The 18,387-nt window shown below is 34.2% G+C and overlaps 1 protein-coding gene across 6 annotated transcripts in view; it reads left to right on the top strand.

Annotated features, from left to right (window-relative positions):
- The window catches only part of LOC126748538 (trafficking protein particle complex subunit 8), an 88,349-nt gene that overhangs the window by 48,711 nt on the left and 21,251 nt on the right, over positions 1 to 18,387 (top strand). For 2 of the 6 annotated variants that reach the window (XM_050457843.1, XM_050457846.1), the window contains 4 exons: positions 6,176 to 6,375; positions 6,437 to 6,890; positions 8,639 to 8,900; positions 14,693 to 14,958. In XM_050457843.1, coding sequence (XP_050313800.1) covers positions 6,219 to 6,375; positions 6,437 to 6,890; positions 8,639 to 8,900; positions 14,693 to 14,958 — 1,139 coding nt within the window. In that variant the 5' untranslated portion in view covers positions 6,176 to 6,218. Of the gene's footprint in view, positions 1 to 6,162; positions 6,376 to 6,436; positions 6,891 to 8,638; positions 8,901 to 14,692; positions 14,959 to 18,387 lie in introns of those variants that run through there. The other 4 variants (XM_050457847.1, XM_050457845.1, XM_050457844.1 and 1 more) reach the window with 4 other exon arrangements.

The raw sequence follows: 18,387 nt of genomic DNA, 5'->3' as shown, positions 1-18,387 counted from the left end.
GTAAAATTATTTATCATCACCCAGCTGCCATGTTTCAGTAAAAACAACAATAAGTTGGTTTCATTCCCTTATACAACTTTCCAGATCATCCCTGCTAACTTGCTCTTCCAATCATATCCAGGTATCGGTATTCTACTAGGTCTTCTTAATTTTGGTATTTCTATATCATATCCCGTAAGTTTCTTTTCCATCTCCTTCATTTTCTTTGTCATTATTAATTATAGAATAAAAGTTAAATTTTGTTTATTGGGAAGATTCTAATACTTTCCGGGTTTTTACCCACTATTTAGGAGTAGTCCTAAAACACATTTTGTATTAGTACCAACTCGTTCCTCACTTTGCCTCAGCTCCGCACTCTGGGGTGTCGCTTTGCCAGCTCCCAGGTCGGGGTTTGGAGGGGTTTTGAGCGTTTTGGACTGGGATCGGTACGGGATTTTGATGGGGATTTTTTGAACTTTGAGGAGTCGTCCGAAGTCTTACCCCGCTTTTCGTAGACCTATCAGTCAGGTATCCGTCAGATAGGTCCATTTTTTGCTGATTCTCTTTTTCATTCAGGCGTTGGTGGAGCCCCCCACCGACGATGGGTCGAAGTCGACGTTTTTCTCCGCCGTTTGTTGTTAGGAGTCTTCACTGGTTTGTGAATAGAAATGGGTGGTTCACGCTGTGGATATATCAATGACGTGCTTTGAGAGTGCAACTGCTACTGCTAACTGCCAACTGCTCAACTGCTGCACTGCCCACTGCGGGTCAGTGCATCGCGAGATATAGAGAACGGACATGCGCGGTACTCAGTAAAGGCGGTAACAATAGTGGTGGTACGGACAGAAACGGTGCTGAGTTATTATTAAACGCGATGATAAATTAATAATTAACGCAGTCGCGCGTTTATTACCAAAATAGATTTCCTAAATTTACTGGGCAAAGCTTAGTTGTCAATATGAATGTTGAAAGTTATTAATTTAAGTTGGAAAAAGAACCCAGTAACTCTATAGATAAATAAGAGTATTACAGATAATTTAGTAACTTCGTTACAAACTTTGTGTATGCAACACTGAATATTCTGTATATACTAAACACATCAGAGGGATCAACGAATTTGAATTAAAATTTCACGTCTTCTTTTATTTTGGCATTATTACCACCAACTTATTGGTGCCTTGGAGGGTAGTAAGAAGATTCATTCCATTTACACTGACTTCTTCAAGCCATTTGACAGGGTCAACCATGGTATCTTACTCAGTAAACTTCTTGGTCTTGGCATCTCAGGTTCTCTTTTGGACTGGTTGAGGAGCTACCTTACTGGTGGAACTGTGAAGGTTAACAACTTCACATTTTCCCCATTACCAGTCTCCTCAGGGGTGCCACAAGAGTTTCACCTGGGGCTTCTGCTGTTCAACATTTTCATCAATTAAATCAAATTCTGTTGTGGCCATAGTCATTTTCTGCTCTTTGCTGATGACCTTAGGTTGTTCAGGGAGCCTGCTCTAATGACTGTTAATGACTGTCTTGCACTTCAATATGACAATAATCTAGAACTTTGGTACCATGCCAGTGGCAGGGATCTCAATATCTCCAATGCAAGATAATCACATTTTCTAAGGCAAAACAATAATGTAATTTTATTGATCATATAAATAATATTCCTCTAGAGTGTCTGCAACAGATAAAAGATTTAGGACTGCTACTTGATACTTGATCCCTAGGCTTCACTGCACATGAATCACATTATTAATAAGAGTCAAAAATTGTTTTCATTCATTCAGGATTTATTAAACGTAGTATCAGAAATTGTAATCATAGTACTCCCCTTAATACTTTGCCTGTCTGGAGCCCAAACTTTACATTTCATATCCACAGATTGGAAACAGTTCAGCGTAAATTTTGCAGGTACATTCACTACAAGTTACAATGATGAAGAATTTCATTATAAGACTCTTAACTCGATACTTGGATCTTGAAATCAGCTAGAAGGGAGCAGACTTAAAAATTCTGTAAAGATTAGTCCATTCAACCATAGATTTTTTATATCTCACTTCACAAATCAAAAAATTAAATACTTAGGCATATGGATAAATCGGGACTTAAATTTTAAAGGTCATGCAGTTGAGGTCATTAAGAAGATTTCATATAAGATTAATTATTTATCTAGATGTACACCTTACTTAAGCTTATGGACAAAAAAACTATTTACAATGTACTTATCCTGCCTCGCTTTAATTATTGTTCTAGTGTATTATTTTTATTAAAACAAAATGAGTTGTCTCGACTTGAACAGTTGCAAAATAGGGCCATACTAGGTAAAAAAAATACTAGGTAAACCAAGATTGACCCCAATAAAAAATATGTTACTTAAAATGGTTATCAATCAAAGAGACTCTTCTACTGAATACGCTGACATTTGTCCATAAGATTAAAATTGGTCATGCTTCACAGTATCTGTTGAGTAAAGTTACATTCTCTGCCGAAATACATGGTCATAACACGCGATCGAGAAGTTATTTTTATATAACTAAAGTTTCTCCAGAACGTGCTCAAAATTCATTATTTTTTAATGGTCTAAACAAGTATAATATGTTGCCAATAGAAATCAAAACAATCGAAAGTATATACTTCTTTAAAAGGGCTTGTAAACATTATTTAATCATAAATTTAGTATAATAAACCTGATTTGTAGCTTTAAGCTGGTTCAAATAATTAAATATAAATTTTTACTTAAATTTTGCGAGTAAAGAAAAATTTTCCGGAAAAAATACCAGAACAAAGGGCTTACCTGACTGGCTCGAATGGATGTCCTGCAAGGCCTTGCACCGTTTGTCCGGTAATATAAATGTCCAAAAAGGGTCTGCCGCGACACGCCAAATAACGTGTCAATCAACGAGGAAACTTTGTCACAATTGACTTGACCAGGCGATGGATTCAGTACGAATCCCATACTCCGCGCACTCACGCTTCAGCCTCGATGCCGTAGGGATTTTTTTTAAATGCGCATGAGTTTAAAATTCTTGTAATTTTAGTTAATGGCAAAAATGTATGAAAACGCAACAAAACCACTTATTTCTAAAAAAATTTTCATGTTTTGTCTGGTTTGTGTCTCGTTTTTGTTTGTATAATATACATATGTTTGTGGTAATTGTATAGTTGTTCAATTCTTTTTTAAAAATGTAATATGGTAATTATTAAACAACCTTGTAGTATAAGTTGCATTACTTTTTGACTAAATAAACGATATATATATGTATATATAATCAAAACATCCCAAAAGTTATGTCTAAATTCATTTAAAATTTAGGTGTGTTCGAAAAAAAACGAACGAAAAAAAACGCTCGGACCCGAGTTGCGCATTTTTGTACGTGAAATTTGTATATACAGGGTTGCTCAAAAATAAATTACGACCATCAACTTCATTTTTTCAAATGAAAGCACCTTTTTTTTAATTTCATTTTTGAATTTCGCGTAGAATTCTACGTATGTTTCATGTATCATGTCCTATACCTAAAGTCAACAGTTATCTAAAAAAGGCGACCAAACATTATTGAAGTTCACCTTACGAGTCACCTTATCTCTGAGAATTTTTATACAGAGCAAAATTCCATTCATTCGTGTTTTTTTATTGTTGGCTGGTGACCGTGTATTTTCATAGAAACTGTATGACAGTTGTACGCCAGATATTGTCAAGTGTGAAGTGTACGAGCAAAGTTGCGGTTTTCACAATGGTAAAGTTAACGGAACGAGAAAAAATAGAAATTCTGTGCATGGTTGGGTTTGGTGATAGAACACGTACTCAAAAAGAAGCTGCTCAATTATTCAATGAAATCCATTCTGATCGTCCTCCGATATGTCAAAAGGTGGTGAGTAGAATAGAGGCTAAATTTAGAGAATTCGGTCATGTTAGAGGTCTGCCGAAATCTGGTCGTCCTGCTCGAGATGAAAATGAACAACTTGAAGTTTTGCTTTCTTTGGAAGAAAATCCATGCACCCTCTATAGCAGATTGGGGCAAATTTACACATGGCGAAATCAATAGTTCACCGAATAGTTAAAACGCACAAATATCACCCCTACAAAGTTATTCCTGTGGAAGAGTTATTTGATGACGATTTCGATAGGCGAAATGAGTTTTGTGAACGCTTACAAAAGATATGCAATCTAAATAATAATTTAGTAACAAATATTATTTTTTCCGATGAAGCCACGTTCTGTTTGAATGGTAGTGTCAACAAACAAAATTGTCGATATTGGGGAACAGAAAATCCGCATTGGATGATGGAGGTAAACACCCAGGACCCTCAAAAACTAAATGTGTGGTATAGAATAGTGCGCTGAACAGTAATAGGCCCCTTTTTCTTTGAACAGACTTTAACAGGACAAGTGTATCTCGATTTTCTCCAATTTGAATTAGTTCCAGCATTACTAGCTTTATTTCCAAATCCATTGGACCCAGACTATCCTGACGAAAAACTAATTTTCCAGCAAGATGGCGCTCCTCCGCACTATGCTGCCACTGTGCGTACATTTTTGGATGAAACCTTTCCCAATCGGTGGATAGGAAGGAGAGGACCCATCGAATGGCCTGCTAGGTCGCCTGACCTAACACCAATGGACTTTTTTTTGTGGGGATACCTCAAGTCGAAGGTATTTGTTAATAGGCCAAATAATCTAGACGACTTGAAAGAGAGAATTCGCAGAGAAGTGCGCGCCATAACTCCGGAAATGATTGAAAATGTGCAACAAGACTTTATTGATCGCCTTGGACATTGTCAAGCCGTGAATGCAACCACTTTGAACATTTAACTTAATTTTTGTTCTTTTTTTATTTGTTACATGAATCGTCTTTTTTTCGATAACTGTTGACTTAAGTTATAGGACATGATGAAAAAATTCAAAAATGAAATAAAAAAAGGTGCTTTCATTTGAAAAAATTAAGTTGATGGTCGTAATTTATTTTTGAGCAACCCTGTATATACAAACTTCACGTACAAAAATGCGCAACTTGAAATAGAAATCGACGGGTCCGAGCATTTTTTTTCGAACACACCCCTGAATTTTAAATGAATTTAGACATAACTTTTGGGATGCACTGTATATATATCTTGCAATACATGTTCCATCCAAGCTTTCCATATTCCTTTTTTGAAAGACAAATTATGTTAAGAATTCATTCATTCCTCAAACATTAAAACTGAGCAATGAATTACATTTCTTTCTTTGTTAGAGCTTTATCTGGCCTTCATTTGTCAACATAGTTGATCGTCAATGAATGGGCACGTTTTTAAATTCAGCAGGATTTTTGATGGATTCCATCAAATGGTTGGCAGATTGACAGCTGCTTGACTGATGACGTAAAACAGCTGATGTGTGATGGAAGCTCAAGCGATTGAAAAAGAAACGCTTTTTTTGTATTGTTGTGTGTTTTGATTTGACTTCACGTAAGGTGCTAGGGTGCAAAAAAATATTACCCCTATGCCCTTGCATCTTGCAATTTGCAAAAAAAAATCTTAAATTGAATGAATGCAGTTAAAAGTTAATTATCTTGTTTGTTTTGGTCAAATCAAAAATTATTAAAAAAAAATATAAAATGTTAAAGTAAACATCAACATTTCCATCACACCATTCCACCAAAACGAAAATACGATCGACCAGTCAATCATTGATGGACCCATCATATTAATAAATATAAAGAAACGTGATGTGATGGAAAGCAGATAATTTAAAAACGCAAATAGCAACTTTTGCTTAAGCGGTGGATCGACTGCTGTATTTAAAAACGCGCCCAATTTTCATATCATTTTCAAATAAATAAATAAATATGTTATTCTAGTGTTAAACTGATTTGATTTTGGAAATACTCTGAAGAGATATTTATTTATTTCTTTAACATTTAACAACTTTTTAGGTGCCAATTTGAAGAAAGTTTCCAAACTAGACATTTATCAAAATATCTATTTAAATTTCCAATATGTTATTCAAAAATGTTAATTGTGTTGGAAACTTTTTTGCTTCATTATTTAAAACAATATTATCATTAAACAAACATTGATAGCTCAATTTCAATTGAATGGTGCCATTTTTTCAAGTAAAGAATTATGAATATTGTAATAAGCATAATTTTTTCATCATTTTTCATCATTTAATTATCAAAATTTGTTGAAACTTAAAATGTGAAGATTACCTGCTTAGATTTTCGGTCCATCCAGCAGCTAATTGATACTCCTTAGCCATCATGTCAGAATGCAAGTTGAATCCCCAGGAATTCATTAAAAATGCATTTACCCCACAAATTGCAGTCTTATGCTCACCTGCTACACAGAAGGCTTGTGAAAAAAATAAATTAGATTTCACAGAGCTTCTGCAACCATTTTCCAAGCTTAATAATGATGGTAAGAAATCAAGATTATATTACTTAAAAATATTAAATTATTCAAAATGTTTAATTTTTAGTTAACTACAAGGATCCTACTGGTGTTGTTACAACCCTGAAAAACCTGAAGCTGACATTTTCAGATATAGATTGTAGAGGATTACACTATTCTGTATCAAAAAAACTTTTAAATAATTCAGTGAGTGAAACTCTGGAACCAAGAATAAGAACTGTGGAAATTAAAACACATAGGCTTAAAATACCTGATTCCATGCCTTGGTTTGAAAGTTGGAGAGATACCTTTTTATGGATTAGGTACCCCTCAGATCATGAGTTCACCAAGCATTTCCTTGGCTGCCTTTTAGTTGTATCCTCCAGCGAATCAAACCCAGTTGAAGCAATGCGCCTACTAAATGTGAAGCTAGACGAGATGCTCACCAATTCTGTAACTGAAAATACACCTAAATGGTTTAGTCCCAATGTCCTAAAATATTATGTACTTCTACATGATAATGTTGATGGAGATATTACATCGTAAGTATTCGTATCTATTTTGAGTCAAATCTATATTGTTGTGACAAATTCATAATTAATTACCTATTGTAACGAAATTACAAGATTTTGTCTTTATTTTATAGTAATAAGGGTAAGCCCAGACAGTGTTATATAAGAAAACTTGCCCCGTTAACATTTAACCTCTAAATTTATAATAACAAAAAGGTACATTTTAAGCTTTACCTGTAAATCATGAGGGGCTTGTCATCGTAAACATACATAAAGAAACCAACTTAAAGAGGTCTAGCCTGATAGTACCATGGAAAGGTTCGATTTCTTATAGGTTATACCTAGTTCCCCGTTGACTATGTTGTAGTCTTTATATACACGTTTGGTGAGTTGAATCTTACGGATTGAGTTTTAATGTATTAGACCTAATATATAGAGAGTAGACAGAGAACGACTGCATCGGTAACCTCCCACCGATAGCGACGCCGATTCTCCGTACCGCTCGAAATGTGAATTTAATTTCGGCTTGCTCGGAGTGATGTTTACGAAACACGAAAGATAAAATTTTATGTTGTTTTTTAACGTGCTCATAATCGCAAGTCAAAAAAACAACTTTAATATGCTAAAATCTTAAAAATCTTTGGTGAAAACTAAGTACAATATTCTAAAATAAAACGAAAAATAACTCTTAAACAAAATAATAATTCTAATTAAATGGATTATTTAGTAAGGTGTTCAAATACACCTCCTTGTTGGGCTTCACAGTATCCCAACCTGTCGTAAAATTCTTTACGTACATTGGCTAACATTTCAGGTGTAATGGACCTAGAAATATTAATAATTCTAAGCCGCAATTCGTCCAAATTAACGGCTCTTTCATGTCGGTGTTGGTAAAGACTTTCGGTCAAATAAAGAAGTAGTCGCAAGGCGTCAGGTCTGGAGATCGCGGAGGCCATGGTATGGTACCTCTTGTGGAAATAAGCCGTTCAGGAAAAGTGTTTGTTAAATAGTCCTTCACTTGTCTAGCGTTGTGAGCGGGACATCCGTCTTGTTGAAACCAAATTTCCTCAAAATTAACATCCAAGTTTCGTACAGCAGGTATAATATTTTGTTGCAATAAAAGTAAATATCTCTCAGAGCTTAAGGTACCATCAATACAAAGAGGCCCTACAATGTGATTGGCTAAAATACCAGCCCAAAAATTTACCTTTTGCGGGTATTGAGTTCGTAATGGTACACTCAAATGTAGATTTTCCCGAGACCAATATCTCACGACTGAAGAATTATGTTGACCTAGAAGAGAAAAAGATGACTCGTCTGTAAATAAAATATTACTTGTGAAGTCGTCATTTTGATCGATTTTTTCTCTTAAGGTTTCACAAAACTCCAAGCGTTTTATTTGATCTTCTGGAAAACTTTCTTGAGTGTTTTTAATTTTATAGGCTTTGTACTTATTTCTTTTCAAAATATCACGCACTGTACGACTTGGAATATCAAGTTCTTCAGAAATTTGGGAGCTAGAACAAGGTTTACTTACTTCCACAAAAGTACACACCTTGTCCTCCTTTTCAATCCTAGCGTCAGGTGTGTTGTTTAATATAATTTGACATGTTTAATATTTTTTCTTTGGAAAAATAATGTCTAAAAAATCTAATACGTTTTTGGATTTTAAGATTTTTTGATCAATTAATATCATTAGTCAACAATAAATAATATAATATATATTTATTATAGTCCTTATGAATTTTAATTTGTGTATTATATATTTTTTATTTTAGGGCAAGTGAAAGTTATAATTCGCTTAAAAGTATATATGGAGCTTTAAACTGCTATTGTTTAAAAATTAACTCAAGACCACCAGGACTGAATACCGGTGAGCACTTGCCAGATCCTTGGAGCCAGTTTTTAGTTAACAAAATCGACTCTCGGGAGAACTTATCAAATGTTAGCCGAGAAATGTCAATGGAAATTGGAGAAGAGATGAGCGAATCCAAACACTTTATCTATCATCCTCTTAGTCCTGAAATTGAGGACATGCCGGTATGTATATTGTTAAATTTAAAAAGTAAAGAGTTAAAATTATTTTGGTTTTAAAATTTACATTTAAAAGTTGACAAATTATTTAAAGACTTTTTTAAAGCCACTTGCAAATGTTAAGGCGATGGATACATCACCAGGATACATACAGCCACGGCTATCGCTCTACCGAAAAGCTATTAATATCTACCGTTAAAACTTTTACCCCTACTTTCAATTTTCAAAGTAATTTATAAAAAAGGGAAACATCATAGAATAATAATTAATAGGAATAATTACAATTCATTGCGAACTTGAAACATGAAGCGACATCTAAACGGTAGCAGCCACCAAGTTCTTTTATCGTCTCTGTCGATTACATATTAGATATTTTTTTCGCTTCGGTGATTTCCCCGTGTCTTAAAAAAAGTCAGGCGGTGAATACCCTCATTTTCGCGCATGACAAATAATAGTCAATACGTCAATAGACAAATTGTCGGTCTTTTTCGGTCGGTCGGTCTTTTATCACTATTAAATTTATACGTTTAATTTGTATATAGTATAAGATTTAAGTGAGCTTATATTATAACAGAGCTAACAATGATATAAACAATTTTTTTAAATTATTATAATACTAATAGGTGCATGTATAACTTTATTTGTGATAAAGATCCGAATTTATCAGATTCTTCAGCTGGAACGTCAAGTAGGCTAAAAATAAAAAAGAGAAAGTATAGTCAGCAATATAGAAAAGAATAGGAAAAAGAATTTCCAAATTGGCTAGCTCCTGGAACGTCAAAAACAGAAGGCTATTACGAACTGTGCAACAGAAATATTGCAACTTGTAAGGCATCAGAATAGCACCAAAGTGCACCAAAAAAAATTTTTAAGTCATTAAGAAACAGCAAACTCTAACTTCTTTCATGAGGCCAAAAGGCATATCCGCCTTGGAAACATCTGGAAAAAAGCAGATTGCTATATTCCAGCACTCATAGCGAAATATAATTTGTCTTTTCGAGCAGCAGAACATCTTCCATCACTCATTTCCAAGATGTCCCGATTCCGAAATTGCACAAAATATGAAATGTTGGAGAACAGAGACTACTGCCATAATAATTGGCCAATCGGGTGTGCGATACCAACATATGTGCGATTTAAGGACATCCAAATTTTCTTTGATTATATTTTCACCAAAATAAGTAAGTTTTTTCGTCGTGTAAAACATTAAAAAAATATGTACCTAATGTTTTATTATTATATTATTTTTTTTAGAATCCATGACGGATTTCTAAGTTTAATTGAAATGAAAAGTTTAAAAGCACAAGATATTTACAAAAAATCTTTGATTTTTTTGAAGAAAAGCAAATTTCGTTTTTTAAAAAACTTTATTGGCTTTGCCTCTGATGGAGCAAACTTCATGCTTGGAGCAAATTATGATAGATATTCCTCACATTTTTCTTATGCGGTGTATCTGCCATAGTTTTGCTTTATGTGCATTTAACACTTGTTTTAAATTACCAAGAGCTGTTGAGGATGGTGTAAGGGATATCTATAACTATATTGGTAATAGTCCCAAAAGGATAGAAATTCTTAAATACTTTAAAATATTCACACAAACCAAAATTCACAAAATACTACGGCCGGCACAAACGCGCTGGTTGTCTGTGGAAGCTGTTGTTTCCAGAATAATAGAGTAATACAATGCTCTAAAACTTTTTTTTGTCGACGCAATTGCAACTGACACTGGTCCGCTAACTTATTTTTAGATAATATATTGTTACTTTAGATTTTCATTGTCGAATGTGCAAAATTTACTAAGTCCTTTTAACAATAATTATGTCATCAAAATAACGATATGATTTTGATGACATAATATTTAAAAACATGTTATTAATAAACCTAAATGTATTTTTGAAGGCACAGAGGAATCCATAGCACCTTTAATAATGCATTTTCCAAACTTAGTACCAGAAGATGATTTTCAGAAAATATGGAGAACGCTAAAAAATTCGGATTTTTCTAAACCGTCAATAATCATTGATCCAAAATCGATAACATCATTTTGGATCAATGTTCAGGCTGAGCAGTATGCTGATGGTACCCCGGTATATCCTCTGCTCTCAAATTTTGATTTTAATATTTTAATTTTGCCTCATTCCTCTGCAGATGCAGAAAGGAAATTTTCACAAATTAATTTATTAAAAACAAAACAGAGGGACAAACTATCCACTAACAGTATTGTTGGTCTGATGCATTCGAAAGAATATATAAGCAGCAGTGAATGCTTTAACTTAAACATTGATCAAGCATTTTTGTCATATCATAATAATAATATGTACAAAAAATCTGATTCTGATCAGGTAGGTAAATTCGTCACAGCCTAAGATTTTATGATTTGGCATTTATGTATTAAATTATGTAATTTTTTTAAAACATTTCTTGATATATAATTATTAATATATAATATTTCTTGACATATAATACATAGTATAAATGTTAAATTAGTATTACCACACATACAGTTTTAGGTGGTGGCAACTTTAATGAACTTTAGTTGGATATTAAATTTTTGGTAATAAGACTTTTGTTGATCTTAACCATATTTTTGTGTATATTAACTTTTACAAAAAAAAAACAATGTGTTTAATCAGCTTATTAATAATTTTAAATACAAAAAAAATCTACCGTTTTATTTTCAAATCTACCGCTTGCGGTGATTTTGACCTGGCAACATTGAATGGATAGATACTGTTTCAAATCAAAAAAGTCCTGATTATAAACAAATATTTGTTTTTATTAAATTTAATCCTTTCGGCAAAGAAGGAATACTTATATGTACTATTTTTATTCATGTAATTGCCGCGAAAAAGTATCCAGCCTTCCGCACACAGCTAGTGCACATGCTAATAATTATTGCGCGAGTTGCAATAAACTCAGAAGGACACACCGGCAATACGTCCAGTATCGTTGACCCGTCTCTTAAATTTGACGGATTATACCAAATTACACGTGCATGGTAATAAACTGCCAACATTTTCCCGTTAATTGCACGCATTTTTATATTACCATTCGTGTCAAAAATTCAGGGTACCCTGTGGAGAAGAGAAGCACCAAAAAAAGGTAGGCTGACTATTCAAAATTTTGTATTAATGATTTAAAAATTTGGATGTAGAAAGATCCGAGAACCATTATAATTATTCCTCTTTTTTTGCACCTATTCTTTTGAGATAATTTTGTATTAAAACTAGTAATTTTCTTTGTGGCTTAAAAAACGGTATTTTCTATTATTTAAAATGTTCCAGAAAGTTAACGTACCTTGGTTGCTGAAATATGCCATGCATTAGCATAAAATAGAAAATAAATAGCATAGCCTTAACATAAGCACAGCCTTAAGTTAAAAAGAGAACAACAACGATTTATTAATTCCCCGATGTCCCACTTATGTTCAACTTGGACCAAATACAGGACGAACCAGAAGAATTTGTTTTTAATACTGTTTTAAGGCAAGTACTACGTCACTTACCTTTGGACTAAAGGCAAAGAAGTTATTGACACTGTTCCTCGAGTGATTCAGAATTGGACACCGAAAATATGAGTGTTAAAGTAGGGTATCTCCTCGAACTGAAAGCAACAAAGTTTTGGGTGAAAGCAACTGAAGGTTTTATGCCACGTATGGCATTACCTGAAAACAGACCTTGCGTAATACTCCTTGACTTTAATCGAAATTCTTCTGTAGTAAGTTTGTTTTTTATAAATTATTTTGATAAAATCTTTTCAGTTATTTTGCTCAGTCAACTAACAAAAGACTTTTCATGTTGTATCAGAAAACTAAGAAAAGGCAAGAACAAACGGATTCCCACAAAATAGTAATATTAATTGGAATCCTATTTATTGTGGTTTACAATAGATTTTCGTCAATTTCCAACTAATGGTTATCAAAAAAGAGACTGGACAATGAAGCAATAAATCTTGCAATGACCAGGGATCATTCCGAAAAAAAAAAACAGTCGACGCTAGCAAGATTTATTACGTCGGAAACCTAGTGCGATGTCTGAAGGGTATATTTCAAAAAGCTAGATCAGAAAGCACCGGTCTATTGACGAAAGTATGGCAAAATTTAAAGGTAGCTCCACCCCTAACAAATATATTTCTCTGAAACTGATAAAGAGAAAAATACAAATTTGGAAAAAGTAGGCTCAAACAGTGAAAAGACGGACATCTGAAATGTGTTTTCAATAAGGAAAACACGCTAGCTTATTCTTGGATGGATACAAAGATTGTCGTACAAGCAGAGATGGCAGTTAGTTAAGAAAATCTCAACTACTCTAATGTATACACTTTTATAACCTCAATATGGACGGAGTATTTGTGAGATCAGTTGACAGGCTTATATTATATAGGCAGAAAAATCTTTGAACTGGTGGAAAAAGATATTTTAAAAAGTTCTTCTTACAATCGTAGTAAATTCCTCGATCATTGATTGATTGAAAGAGGTACACTACCTACCCACGTTTCCATTTTTGATATATTTGTTCGATCTTCCAGAAGGCCTTATTGCTGTTGATAGACAAGAGGCTAAAGTTCGTAAAAGGTCATACGGTTGTTCGTCAACGTCTTCTCACATCTTGATGAATGTGGGTGATTACTTAAACTAGGACTCAAATCACGACCAGAGCCAAGGGCTTCATGAGAAAAAACAAGATGTATCAAATATTTTGAACTGCTGGAGCAGGTTTTAAGGGAAAATAATGTATTGAATATTTCACAACAAAATATATACATTTTTATATCAATGGAACGGAATTGCAGTTAAATAACAATCCAGGTAAATTTCTCGTAAATAAAGGCGCTAAATTGAAACTGGATCTCTAGTGCTGAAAGGGGGTAACACTATTTCCGTTATAGCCTATGCAAACGCAGAAGGCAGTTTTTCTCACTCTGTTGTGTATTTAAGAAAAAAATAAAAAACAGAAATTGAACATAGCCTATAAGAAGTCAGCTTAGCTCACATCTGGCATTTTTTCTCTAATGGTTTTGTGATTTTTTTTAGTGCGGAAAGGACATTCCTTGCACTATTAAATTTTGCTGTTGTCAATATCGTGATTCTGTTTTGTTTGCCCAACACGCATTGGCTGCAACCGCTTGATTGTTCGTTTCAGTATGGACATGTTTAAAATGGGCCCATGATGAAATAGTCCGCAACTATCCGAAATAGACAAATTGAAATTAAAGGATATATATATATATCTATCCGTGGTTGCATTATTAGAATTTAATTTTTGTTTTTTTTATTGGAAATAAAATTGTTTTTGTTATCACCAGCATTTTTTATAAAAATGCAGAATTCATAATCGTTACATTACGAATACGTGTTCCATCTTACTCACAAGTGTAGATAATATAGCAACAATGAATTATTCGACATTTATTATTACAGTACTTTTGTCGATAAAAATAAGGCAACCGTTTTACTCTGCAAATTATACATATAAATACAATTGTTTGTATTGCGTCTGGGTATAATAAAGATCAGAATGTGAGCGTTTTAAATTTATCTTAGTAGTTTTCGTGACATTAGATTATTTTTGCACAACCAATAATTGTTGGATAGGCTGGGTCCGATGGATGTTATTCTCAGGAGAATAGAAACTAGTTGTCTGCGTTAATAAATAATATAAAATAAATTTACAAAGATATAGATATTCAAGCAGTATAAGATGTTTTCTATGTATACCTTTTCACAATGTGGTTTGTGATAATTACTATAAAATATTTATTGTAATTATAGAGTTTATCCATGTACGTGTTTTTTTTAGGTTACGGAGCCTGAACCTCCTCTAAAAACTACTAGAAAATGGAGTCATGGAAGCTGTCTTTCTGTAGAAGATATAGAACACGTAAAAACTATGATATATGAGTTTACTGTAAGTTGTTTGGTGCCTTATATTGAACAGCAAATTGCTTTTTTAAACGATTCAGTGGCAAACAAGAAAGGTGTCAGCAAGTCACTGTTTAGTGCTACAAAAAGATGGTTTAGTACCAATAAGCCTGTCAGTAGTCCTTCTACAGTTAACCACTTAGTGTAAGTTACAAAATGCATCTTTTTTTATTAATTTATACACATGCAGGACAAAATTAAAAGGAAAATATTTTTGAGTAGTATTTTTTGTGCAAGGTAATAGTACGTTTTTGGAGCGCTGGGTATAATAATTACGTATCTCTGTATCTTTAACTGCAAAGGGTGGTGCGAACATTACTGCACTTAGGGCTCAGTAGGCCCATTGTGCGCCTCTATTAAAAGAGTAAAGAACCTCAGAGCCTGGAGATCGTGATCCACACCAATGATAATGCTTGGGGCGGCCAAGGCAGCTTACTTTGTAAATACAGCAGCCCGAGTCTTAGCTGCCTTAAACTCAATCAGACTACACTCACCCCACTCCAAAATGATGTTAATGTCGGCTGAAGTCGTTGATATATAACAAGAAAACGGTAGGAGACAAGATGCATCCCTGAGGGACACTAGCGTTAACTTAAAACCTCTGTGAATTGTGTTTATTAACGACAACCTTCATGGATCGGTTTTCGAAGAAGCTTCCAAGCCAAGCAACGAGAGTTAATGGCAAACCATAAGAATACAGTTTATTTAATAGGTTTTCATGCCCTATCGAATGCCTTTGATATAATTAAATGCATTTGATCCAGAGCTATTGCACAGGATTCACAATTTTTTCGATAGCCTCGGTCCAAACATGCGTAACGCCAGTAGATCTGTGTTTTCATAAATGATATTGACGGTCGCAAATAATGTTGGTAGACTCCAAGTATTTCAAAATTTGCTTGTTGACGACTTTCTCGATTGCCGGGACTAAAGCAATTGAACGGTAATTAATGGGCACCGTCTTTTTTCTTTTTTTTGAAATATCATTTCTGCGTGAAACAAAAAACAGTTTTCACAACTGTCGTCGCAGCATAACTGCACACTTGATACTTGGCCTTGTTAGTGTACAAGGTTTTGAGAACTTTTTTAAGATCTCTGTGACGGAAAACTATCTTTGGCATCAAAGATTCATTCTTCCCTACATCATTCTTGCCTACTTAATGGTGAAATTTTTTGCCTATAGAAATCTTGAACAACTGCTACTGCTAGAGACCAGAACGATCTAATTCCGTTTGGGCAATTGAGAAGTTGCCCATTCCACACTCTCTCATTATATTTTTCTTTGCAGGTATCGATCTTCTGCTTGCACGAATTTCTCTAAGCAACAAACGATTTGCAGGGTTTGGGTCTTGGCGCGATTTGTGATAATCATTTTTGTTGTAGGCTGCCTTGGTGCAACTTGAACCACGGTTTGTTGCCTGAAGAGCTTTTCAAAATGTTCGGATATAAGCTTCCATATCTGCCAAAATCACTTCTGAAATCTTAGACATGTATTTACAGGACAACGACGACTTACAGTTTCTGTTAACACAAGAACCCCCCACTATCCCTCTATAGGTAGAAGAAATACATCCTCTTTTATAGACATCTGCCTTAAGCTCAGATCACTTTCCGGTCTGCGTTCTCTGGAATAAACTCAGAGAGAGTCAGCAACAACTACAACAACCGAACCGGTCGAACAACCTACAACTACACCAACTTCGACTGGCGACAATACCGACAAATACTCAACAACGCCACTAATATTTCTGAACAGATTGAGACCATCGAACAATTAGAACGAGAAGTTGAAAATCCGACCAAAACTATACAACGCACACGAAATATTTCACCCACTAAGGTAATATGGAAACCCAAGAAGGAGAAACTCGCTTTGGATATCATGAATCTTATTCGCCTGAAAAACCGTGTGCGAAAGAGGTGGCAAAACACAAGACAAGACGAAGACAGATAGAGGACTAACCAACTAACAAACTTAATACGACACAACATTGAGACTTACAAAAGGACTGTTGAACACAAAAATTAAATAGATTCACCACGGAAGACAACTCGCTGTGGAAGAAGCTTCCTCTCCAGACCTCTTAAGTCGAAGCGTGTATTTGATTAGAGCATTTCTATAATCAGACGCACGTGAAGGTTAGCGATTAACTTGTTCCAACGACTTTGGCAGCATCTAGCTGTGCACATGCCCTCAAATTTATTTTCATGGAAAATCTAAGCTGACATGTTGACACATATTTTCTAAGATTTTCAGTTTTTAGTCCTTTGCTTTGGTTAGAGCAATCTTAAAAAGCTAGTATTCGAGAACCCGGCCGTTTTACAGATATATTTTTATGTTGGGGGAAACCAATTGAAGTTTCTAGCTATTCTTTATTATTTTTAAAAAGTTCACTTTTCCTTAAGACGAGATGTAAATTGAGACAGAGTATGTTTAAGTTCACCTATTTCTTCTTCAGGACAGTCAGTTAATTCTTTAAAAAGGCCTTTTAAAAAATTAAAGTTACCCGATGGTAACTCATCCATTTTACAAAAAAATTTTAGGAGTACACACTGGAATATACTAGTAACAAAACTTATGCGAAAGGCCCGAGTTTTAAACACAAATTGCTGTCATTGAAAGGTGAAAATAATTAATAGTGGATGTAATTTTCAAACTTCACTAATACAAATGAGTCTTCTAAAATTGCAGTTGTTTCGGTAATTGCAGTAATCGTGTCATCTTTCTGTTCCTCAATCATATGATATTGGAGATCAGCTAATGTTAATTCATCATCCGAAGAGTCCGCTAACTGTAACTCTGAACTTTCAGATTCCGTTTTTGATTCACTCTCACTTGTCTTTTTCTTTTTACTTTGTACGTCCTTTTTATACTCTTTCTTGTCTAAAACTTTTGATATATTTCGCTTTACTTTTGTCACTGTCTTAATATTTGGGATTTTATGTTTTTCTGTTTTGTAAAAAAGCTCTTTCATTTTCGGCGTGCTGGTTAAAATAACACTTTTCTTCGATTTCCGTGTTCGATTTGAATTTTTCCTGGGCGCAGCCTGTGGGAATCCTCGAAACTCAAATGGTGTAGTAAAGGAACTCTCTGATGTCGACGCTATTTCAAACGTTGAGTTTTCCTCATCTAGTCCACTTTCCCTAATTTTCGTTGCACTAGATAAATCGCTGGAGGTAGCTGCAATGCTTGTTGACGATATATCATTAATAATGGTAGCTTGTATTACCACCATTCCTTTTTGTGTATCGTCATTTTCTAAATCATCTTTTTGTCTGTCAGTAACCGAGGATGAAAGAAAATCAGCTTCCATAAAAATATTTTTGTTAAACGGGTAGATTCCTGTAGATTTGAAACCGTTTATAATATTTTTAGGAGTCATAGATTTTGAGTGAGCTATACCGACACATTCTGCAATTTGGTATAATGTCATAGGATGGTTAAGAAGCCACGAATCAATTGCACTGTTGTAAACATTTTGAAAAAAAAAATACTGACTTATCTAAAGGCTGCATCTTGTTACTTGTGTGTGGAGGTAGGGTTAAAATGATTATGTCATTCGATTTTGCTTT

This window comes from Anthonomus grandis, chromosome 22, assembly GCF_022605725.1.
Source record: "Anthonomus grandis grandis chromosome 22, icAntGran1.3, whole genome shotgun sequence".
In the NCBI taxonomy this organism is placed as follows: Eukaryota; Metazoa; Arthropoda; class Insecta; order Coleoptera; family Curculionidae; genus Anthonomus; species Anthonomus grandis.
Note: the sequence above shows the minus strand (reverse complement) of the source record. Positions and strands in the feature narration are given on the sequence as shown.